This window comes from Conger conger, chromosome 6, assembly GCF_963514075.1.
Source record: "Conger conger chromosome 6, fConCon1.1, whole genome shotgun sequence".
Lineage (NCBI taxonomy): Eukaryota > Metazoa > Chordata > Actinopteri > Anguilliformes > Congridae > Conger > Conger conger.
The window spans coordinates 54,406,875-54,416,625 of record NC_083765.1 but is presented as its reverse complement, the minus strand read 5'-3'; the positions used below and the strand labels follow the sequence as shown (position 1 = coordinate 54,416,625).

The 9,751-nt window shown below is 47.5% G+C and overlaps 1 protein-coding gene across 5 annotated transcripts in view; it reads right to left on the bottom strand.

Annotated features, from left to right (window-relative positions):
• LOC133130856 (tyrosine-protein kinase CSK-like) overlaps positions 1-9,751 on the bottom strand; it is a 54,149-nt gene that overhangs the window by 18,939 nt on the left and 25,459 nt on the right. For all 5 annotated transcript variants that reach the window (XR_009708971.1, XM_061245778.1, XM_061245777.1 and 2 more), the window contains 3 exons: positions 8,354-8,491; positions 5,024-5,137; positions 4,136-4,248 (listed from right to left, as the gene is read on the bottom strand). Coding sequence is in view for 4 of the 5 variants with exons in the window: in XM_061245778.1 (XP_061101762.1) it covers positions 4,136-4,248; positions 5,024-5,137; positions 8,354-8,368 (242 nt within the window). In the remaining variant the exon portion in view is untranslated. The remainder of the gene's footprint in view (positions 1-4,135; positions 4,249-5,023; positions 5,138-8,353; positions 8,492-9,751) is intronic.

The window sequence follows — 9,751 nt, the reverse complement described above, 5'->3', positions numbered from 1 at the left end:
GCTAGACACAGCGAGTCTCATCCCAGAGATGTGTGGCTGATCCACACAGGCTAGACACAGCGAGTCTCATCCCAGAGATGTGTGGCTGATCCACACAGGCTAGACACAGCGAGTCTCATCCCAGAGGTGGGGGGCAGGAGAGCATCCAGCAGCAGACGGGCCGGCTCCATCTCCAGCCTGCTCCCAGCTTCAGGGGAAGTGGGGAATGAACAGACTGGCTCCTTCACCCAACACCAGGCTGAAGAGAAGGGGAAGTGGGGAATGAACAGACTGGCTCCTTCACCCAACACCAGGCTGAAGAGAAGGGGAAGTGGGGAATGAACAGACTGGCTCCTTCACCCAACACCAGGCTGAAGAGAAGGGGAAGTGGGGAATGAACAGACTGGCTCCTTCACCCAACACCAGGCTGAAGAGAAGGGGAAGTGGGGAATGAACAGACTGGCTCCTTCACCCAACACCAGGCTGAAGAGAAGGGGAAGTGGGGAATGAACAGACTGGCTCCTTCACCCAACACCAGGCTGAAGAGAAGGGGAAGTGGGGAATGAACAGACTGGCTCCTTCACCCAACACCAGGCTGAAGAGAAGGGGAAGTGGGGAATGAACAGACTGGCTCCTTCACCCAACACCAGGCTGAAGAGAAGGGGAAGTGGGGAATGAACAGACTGGCTCCTTCACCCAACACCAGGCTGAAGAGAAGGGGAAGTGGGGAATGAACAGACTGGCTCCTTCACCCAACACCAGGCTGAAGAGAAGGGGAAGTGGGGAATGAACAGACTGGCTCCTTCACCCAACACCAGGCTGAAGAGAAGGGGAAGTGGGGAATGAACAGACTGGCTCCTTCACCCAACACCAGGCTGAAGAGAAGGGGAAGTGGGGAATGAACAGACTGGCTCCTTCACCCAACACCAGGCTGAAGAGAAGGGGAAGTGGGGAATGAACAGACTGGCTCCTTCACCCAACACCAGGCTGAAGAGAAGGGGAAGTGGGGAATGAACAGACTGGCTCCTTCACCCAACACCAGGCTGAAGAGAAGGGGAAGTGGGGAATGAACAGACTGGCTCCTTCACCCAACACCAGGCTGAAGAGAAGGGGAAGGACTACAGATGAAAATAAGCTCATTAGCTAACTCTGGCACATTTACATTGATGTGGAAACTGAAAATATTGATTCATGAGCACTGTCCCTGTTAAATAAAATACGTAATAAATAATATGTTTTTAAATTAAATAAGTGTGTGTCGCAAAGTTTAGGAGCACGAACGAGAACTTAACTTACTTCACGAGAACTTAAGAAATTAACGATTTAGCCAGCAGGCAGGCGGTTAGCCAGCCATCACTATTGAATGCTACCAACCTACTGTTTTCTGTTCAAACTTTGATTTAGAGTTGCTGGCTTTTAAAAACTACAACAACAAAAAAAACTTTGATGGATTCATTATTTAAACACAAAAACACTGAAGTGTGGGTTAATAGCTCTTCTTCTGTTTGGATTGTGAGGCTCGTGGCTCAGAAGCATGGAGGAGACGCATTAGTTCTGAGCTAAAACTGGCCGTCTCCCCGTAATAACCGACCAAGACAACACTGCCCCCAGATGATCAGGGGGGGTTTAACTTATGACGGGGTTCCCCTGGATGCCTTTGTGTCAGGATGGGGGTCCCTGGATCAATATCCATCAATAACCTCTGACTTACAGCATTAAATGGGTGTGAACATCCTCTGACCGTGTGGGGAACTGGCTCAGTATTCAGACTGACCGAGGCTGTCTCTCAGACCTGCTCCATTTGCATAATTCTCCAATCTTTTTTCCTCCTCTGAAAAGGCTGGCTCTTCAAAAGGCTGCGATTCAAATGTGGCCTCCAGTTGCCCCGGCCTTCACAGACAGCGAGTTACCGTTATGCACTGCGATACCATCGCCCCTCCCGCCCCCAACGTGGGTGTGGACGCTGCCAGGGCCGATCTGTGCTCTCGGCTTAACAGGCCTGTTTCAGTGGCTTTCATCTCTCAGACACGCACACACACACATACAGACACACACGCACACACGCACACATACAGACACATACAGACACATACAGACACACACACACACACACACGCACACACGCACGCACGCACACACACACACACGCACACTCGCACGCACACACACACGCACACACAGACACGCACACACACACACATACATACATACATACATACATACAGACACACGGACGCATACAGACACACTGTCATTTCTCCCTTTCAGAAAGGTGGGCATCGGGAGGGAGACGCCCTCAGGGGGGGTGGGTGTGAGTCGGCCATATTAGGGTCAGTACGAGGAGAGGAAGAGCCCCCTGCGGTCGCCACACTGGCCTCAAGCTTCATTAGCACTGCACAAAGCACGGCAACGCACGCACACTTATTTATTTAACAAGAAATAGCAAGCAAACTGAGATGACAAGACAACAGACTGGCACAAAATAGAGCAGTTTCATATTGCAGTAGAATATTTCATTAAGACAAAAACTAAATAAAATAAAAATTTTAAAGAAGAAAACAAAATGGAGCAAAAAAGATACGATCAAATAATGGTGCATGAAAATGGATTATGACCAGCTTTATTGGGGTTGTGACAGGTAGTTGGTGGGACGTGTGTGCTTGCGTGTGTGTGTGTGTGTGTGTGTGTGCATGCAGTCACGTATGGGAGAGGGGGATAGGACGATAATGGGAAAGAGTGCCAGAGATATTTGCTTACATGCACTGTTGTGAAGATTAAGAAAAAATGGCGACCCACGCACACTAACAGGGGGCAAGCAGAGGTCACCGTGCCGACCGCCAGACGGTCACCGAGGTCACAACCCCGACACCCCGCTCCTGAACCCTTCCCCGGAGAGGACGGCCGTGCCTCTGGGCTGTAAAGCGCTTCAATAGCCACGCTGGCGCTGCGCTTAAAAGCAGCAACGCCCCCCAGGTAGCGTTCCCCGGGAGTTTACAGAGACGCGCTCTTCCGCGAACACGCCGGGGAGTTCATTACACCCCTCACTCTCATCTTCAGCGGCAGCTCAAAGGAACGCGAGGCGTTCGCGTGGAGAACGGCTGTTCCCCCCCCTGAATCAGCACGTCGGGCTTCTCTGCACAGCGTACCAGGAAACGGCTCCAGCAACAGAAAGGAGCGCTCGGTGCAATGCGGAGTGGAGTATTCAAATGGCTCCCCAGATCGCTTGCATACAAGTCGATCGGATCTCGCTTTTCCCCGAACCCTGTTTGAACCCGCTGTTCATTCACGTGCTAATAATAGCTTGCTGCACGCGGACCTGCACTCGGTCACAAAGGTACAGTGTCAGTGCGTTATCCGTTTATTCTGCTCTCCCATACTGGGCTTATTCACCTCGCCCATACTGATGAGACCACTGCACATGTATATTTGTGTAGCTGCTCTTGCTGCTAATTGCCCCGATTATTTACGTTGTAGGAGAGTACAACAGTGACCAATTACACGGGTAAGTCAGCTAAGGGCTGTTCGACCGGCACTCGGTCACAAATAGACAATATCAGTGCATTATCTGTTTATATAACACAGGACTCTCCGATATTCATGAGAATGAACACCGCTGTGCATTTATATTTGTGTAGGCCCTGCTGCTAATTACACCGTTGCAATGCACCAAAACCACTGATTACTGATGTAGCAGAATACAACAGTGACCAATTACACGGGTAGACAGTTGCACGTCCAGCTGTTCGACCGGTCACAAATGGACACTATCAATATCAGGGGATTATCTGTTATTTTGCACAGGGCTTAGTCGGCTCTCCAATATCGATGGGAGAGAATATCAATGTACACTTACATTTACAGAAGCTAATGACACACACTTAAATGTTAGCCAAAAGCCATTCATAATGGAAGTTGTGGCAGAATACCCGGGTGACCGACGACATGTGCAGTTGAGAAATGTCACACAGGCACACAGACACACAGACACACAGGCACACAGGCACACAGGCACACAGACACACAGACACACAGACACACAGACACACAGACACACCGACACACCGACACACAGACACACAGACACACAGACACACAGACACACCGACACACCGACACACCGACACACAGAAACGTGAAGGCAGACGTCTGTACTCACGGCATGAGGCTGAGTTTGCCCCCGGACTTCACCCCTTCCCTCTTCTGGACGTAGTTGGCGGGGATGGTGCCCTCTCTCCCCGCTGTGTTTTTGGCTTTGTACCAGTTTGGGTCCTGGGGACACATGAGAATAAGTCACTGGGGGGGGGGGGACCCTAATTACAACACCGAGTGTGTCCAACGGTGGTATGAACGAAAACCATGACGACTGCATTCAATTAACAACTGAACATAGGGAGAAAACGCAGCCAGATTTCCTATATCTCAGACCCTGTTTCCTATATCTCATGTGGCCGTTGCAGTTGAGTCTATAACATGGTAAGTCAGTAAAATAAAGCCACAAGTAATGCAATGAGAGACCAATCAATTATAATGATTTTGGGGAAATAAATCAAATGACTGCTAACGGAATGCATTCTACTAGACAACTGTGACAAGAGGCAAAGCACAACACTGCCAATTCACCACAGAAGAGTGGCTAAATGATGAAGCCGCTCAACTTTGATGGCAAAAAACATACTGCAGTATTCATATTCAGACTCATTTAAAATAATGTATAATCTGTTCAATGAACTGACACTCAAATTAGCATAATCGGTATCCATTAAAAGACACAAATCGTTTGGTTAACCGGAGATGTGACTGTTAACGACGGCACAAAAGGTAATTTGATGAGGCTATGCTACCATTGTGTTGCTTGATGGCTGAATTTCAGGCAGAAAAAAATTTCTGTGATTATCTGCGATTATCAAGTTGTAACATTGACACATACACCCACCACCGCAACTAAGCGCAGAATGCCTTTCCGCTCACATTTTTGTTTTCTACAAAAATATCAACACATCAGCTCTCACGACTTCCTGTTCCCATAGCAACGGCGGCATGTTACCTTAGTGACTCCGATGATGGTTAAGACGTCTCCTTTGGAGAAGGGCAGGTCCTGCTCTGTGGTGCCTGGGAAGTTGTACTTGGCCACGCACTCGGCGCCGGGCGGCCATGTTGTCTGGGGAAAGAACGGGCGAGAGAAAATGGCCGTCACGTCGGCCCCGGCTCCTCGAGAGTATAGATATCCGTCTGGCTGCGCGTTAGGGGTTCACAGCAGGGTCCGTCTTATCTGTCGTTCGTCACTCGCTGATAACCCATCATTAATTCACGAAGAGTCAGCAACAGGCTGCTCTAACTGCTGTGAGCTAACGCAGAATCTTCATGCAGTTTGCCTAATTGGGGAATGAGGGGGCCAGCTGGCAAGGGGGTGGGTGGAATAAGGAGGGGTCAGGTAAGGATGGAGACCACTGAGGTGAGACAGGGGACAGGTACAGTAAGGCTGAACCGGTACAGTATGAAATACAGGCAGGACTGACCAGGAATGGCACGATTCTGGAACAGGCGACAGGTCAGGTGAGCAGACACAGGAATTGGAACGAACAAAAATAAATAAATAAAGTGGTCGATAAAGTAAACAAGTAATTCAACATTTTTTTATGCCCAAATAAACAACCAAAAAAGGCAGGAGAAACATGAATTACACAGCGTTCTATGAATGCAGATACTCAGAGCTCTTTTTAAATTTCTTAGAATGACCAATAACCCACAGAGCTCTTTTTAAATTTCTTAGAATGACCAATAACCCAGACTTGAACCACAACAAAATTGTTACTCCTGTTTCTTTGAACTAATCGTCTCTTGGGGTCTGATATTTGGGTTGTTTATTGACTTACACAGCTGCTGGTAGCACTGTAAGATTAAAAGAGGAAGTGCGCAATTTGAATTCAAATTAAAAAAATATATCAACAGCCTGTGTGGTAAAAATCAGTTTTGATAAAAACCTAAAAACGTTATTTGCAGCTTATTTGCTCCTGCCCCCTGCTGTTTCATCCCACTTCTGTTACAGGTGTTATCATAAAATGATGAAAAAGACATGCATTTATTCTGTTATTATTGTGAGTTGCCATATTATGGCAAAGTTTTATTTTTGTCAAAAAAGGACAAATTAGCTAGCTTTTTATTATGGCCTGCTATCCAAAGACGGAGCATTCCATTAGCTAGGGCGACCACAGAAAAAGGCTTTTCACAAGACTCCTGTGAATGCCATTTTAATGAGGACACTCCCGAAATGACCAGACCAGTCATACTCAAACATCCCTGCTTCTGACACTTCGCTTGCTAAAATACAGCAAATTATAAAATCCATAGCCTACATCACTCGATTCAAGTATTACTTTTCAGTAAAGCGTAATTGAATTTCTGCCTTACAGGTACGCTTATGCACAAAGTACCACACAGCCCAGCTTTCTGCCTACAAGCATAAACGAGGCGGCCGCAACATCTTAATACAAACGGTAAATCTCAAGGCCGCACCCTGCTGCGACTGGAGCGTCGACGGTACAAAGCAAACTGTGCAGTGGTTCTGCCTTCGAGTGCTCTCATTCAACCGCCGGCAAGCGCTCATTGTCTGCACACCGTCTGTCTGGAGAGAGCCAACACAGCGCTTCTGTGGCACTTTCTCTTCTCGTGAATCGCACTCTTAAAACGCCCACGCGCTTCAGAATAACATTCGCGCCTCCGCGCGCAGTCCGGACTATGGTTCCAGGGAACAGCCGGAATGGCCCGTTATCTTTTCCAATTTCATACAGACAGAAAGCCAGGAGAAGCACCGGCGTAGGGTCGAAGGTGTGTGAAAGCAGGGGCGCGCGTGCACACACAAAAGCAACCGGTGAGTTGGCCCATAGCGCGCAGCAACTGAAAGCAGCAGGGAGTACGATGCAGCTGAACGGTGCCTGACTCCGGCGGGAGTGCCAGACTCGCTCTCCGCTCCGCTTCCTTACGCTGCGCTCAAGCCACCCTCGGAAGCTCAGACTTCCCAGCAGGGAAAGTGGGAATAACGACGTCACGCATTCAAGGGCCCATTTGATGTGCAATTATTTTGTGGCTCGTAATTTGTTCACGAATGCTTTTAAATCAACATCTCATACATTTAAGCTTGCTGAAACATAAGAAAAAGGTATGAACAGTTATTCTTGCAGATACACTGCTTTGCTGACATGAGTTGGCTGGTTAGTAGCTGGCTATAACCACTGGCTTCAAAGTAAAAGTTTGCTTGCAGGTGCAGCCACTGTGTGATTCTTGACATGGATTAACTGCCTTTTAACATGACTTATGGCTTGGTTGGGTCGTTCATATGCGCACAACTCAATATTTCTGACAGCACATGAAGGCAGCATTATTCCTGAAAATGCACTCAAAGAGCTCCCTTGTAGAAATGCTGGTATAGATTATACGCTGGTGGAAACGCGCTTGACTGTAGCTGAGAAAGTTAAGTGTTTAAAAATAAAATAAAAAGAAATGGTCGGATGTGAGTTGTCACGCTGCCTGAAAGCACGGCTGTTCCAGCCAGAGGAGACGATGTGTCTGTGAGCTCGCGTGGCTAAATTTGTCCCTGGCAGTTTGCATGCAGATCTGCAGCAGGGTGCAATTAGGCAGCTTCCTGTCTGGGCCCAGAATGCACTCACTCCGGCCACTGGCCAATCAGGTCACTGGGGAAAGCGAGTATGAGACCAGGTGGGCTCAGATGTCACTCTACAACCAGCAAGGCTAAAATATAGAATGCAGCAGGAGGTTATGAGGTCCAGTGAGAGTTTAACCCGGTCACTGACATCCACCCACAGCAGGCAGTTCTTCTTATTTTAATTTTATTTTAATTCTACTGATTTCAGATAATGGATGGATGGATTTTAATTCTATGTCAATGTTCAAGCATTCCACATTCTAAAAAAACACTCAAATAGTTAAAAGGTTAAGCTTGGCGATATAACGAAACCATTTTAGAATGTTGCAGAGGGGAGCTGCAACAGTGTGAACTACTCGTCGCAGAACGTGTGATGTGGGTGCTTGCTCTCGCAAACGATTCAGCCCGTCTAATTGCTGCCGGTGACTTTCAGAACGTTGCGAAGGGTTGCCGGTTGCAGCTTACGCGTTGCAAAAGCTTGTGCCTTTGTGGTTGAGTGGGCCCGCGTTGCAAGCAGTATACAAGTAATGTAAAAGTGAAAGCATTACAGCAGTCAGCAGCCCTATTTGAGCTAGCTCTGTGCGTTAATTCAATGCCCCGCATTAGCATATTTCAGTTAGCGCCGCGCTTTAAGTGAGTGGCCCGCGTTAGCCTATTTGAGCTAGCTCTGTGTTAATTCTTAATTCAATGGCGGCTTAGAGTCGGGCCTCCCACCTGCATCCCCGACATTGTGGAGGTGATGGGGCAGCAGGGGGTCCTCAGGCAGGAGTCACAGGTGAGCTGGTACCATCAGAACAGAGGGGAGGGACGAGTGCAGACCGAGCACACCTTCAGGACAGGCACCTGCGGAGACTGAAACAGAAAGAGAGAGTGAAAGAGTGAGTGTGAGTGTGAGTGTGAGTGTGTGTGTGTGTGTGTGTGTGTGTGTGTGTGTGTGTGTGTGTGTGTGTGTGTGTGTGTGTGTGTGTGTGTGTGTGTGTGAGTGAGTGAGCTTCGTCATCCATTTTAAGTCACGGCTATCTTTGACCCCGACACTTCTGTGATAACCACGGTCAGAGACTGCTAATGAGGACATGTTAATAGGACATTTCGTTTTAACATTTAAAGGCACAATAGTGAACGGTGCAGCAGCAAACACCCTCAAACCACAACACTGTTTATCCCTCCCCCTTCTCTGTGAACACGCTGACACTGAAACGCCACTGGCTGTGGCAATTAGAAACAATTTTCAACAAACAAGCTTGAATTATTGAACAGCTGTACAATGTTTTGGTACAGTGTCGGTCCTTCAACCGTTTACTTTCAAACCCCAATTTAAGGATTACAAACTCAGCAGAGGGTGAGTCGACATGTCAGTGAGCCTTTTTCAAAGATAGGAAGGGATTTACAGTGGTCTTGTAACAATGTTTTAACACAAAAATCTTACCGAATGTACCTTTAAGGCTTGATGCTCTTATACACAAGTGCACAGAAATGCTCACAAGTGCCAAATCAAAAGGGTCGTAACCAATTGCAGCTATCCGTAGCAAGTACATGTAAACACCTACAACATTAAGTGAAGAGCCATACTAGGTGGAAGAGGGAGAATGCACTGTCGAGCTTCAAATAGCAAATGGCTTTGAGGATACAGTTTACACTGTAGCTTAGATGGGCTTAGTAAAGCCATGATAAATGTTCAGAGTTCAGCATTAGGTGACTAGGTGATCAGGTGGTTGTGGGATTTGTAGAAATGATTAATGCAAGGCCACAGTGTGGGAGCTTGTCCAAAAGGTGCAACACAAATAAAGTTGTTATCGTAAGGCTTACATTTTATGGGTGGTTAACTTCGGCTTTAATATACGCAAATAATAACAGGATGGAGACAACGTTCAGAGATTCAACCTAGGCAGAACAGAGAATACGCATCTCCTGTACCTCAGGGCAAGACCTCTATTTCCTTACTAAAACCTTAATAACAAAGAAACACAAAGAAATAAAAAAAGGTTTATTAAAAAAAGTCACCGACAGCACCACACACTCAAGAGATGGCTAACTGAAAATGACTTTTATCTCAAAAAGCTAAGTTTGGGCGGGTGGAGGGTGAGTTTGCACGCACGTATTCAGCCTGAATCT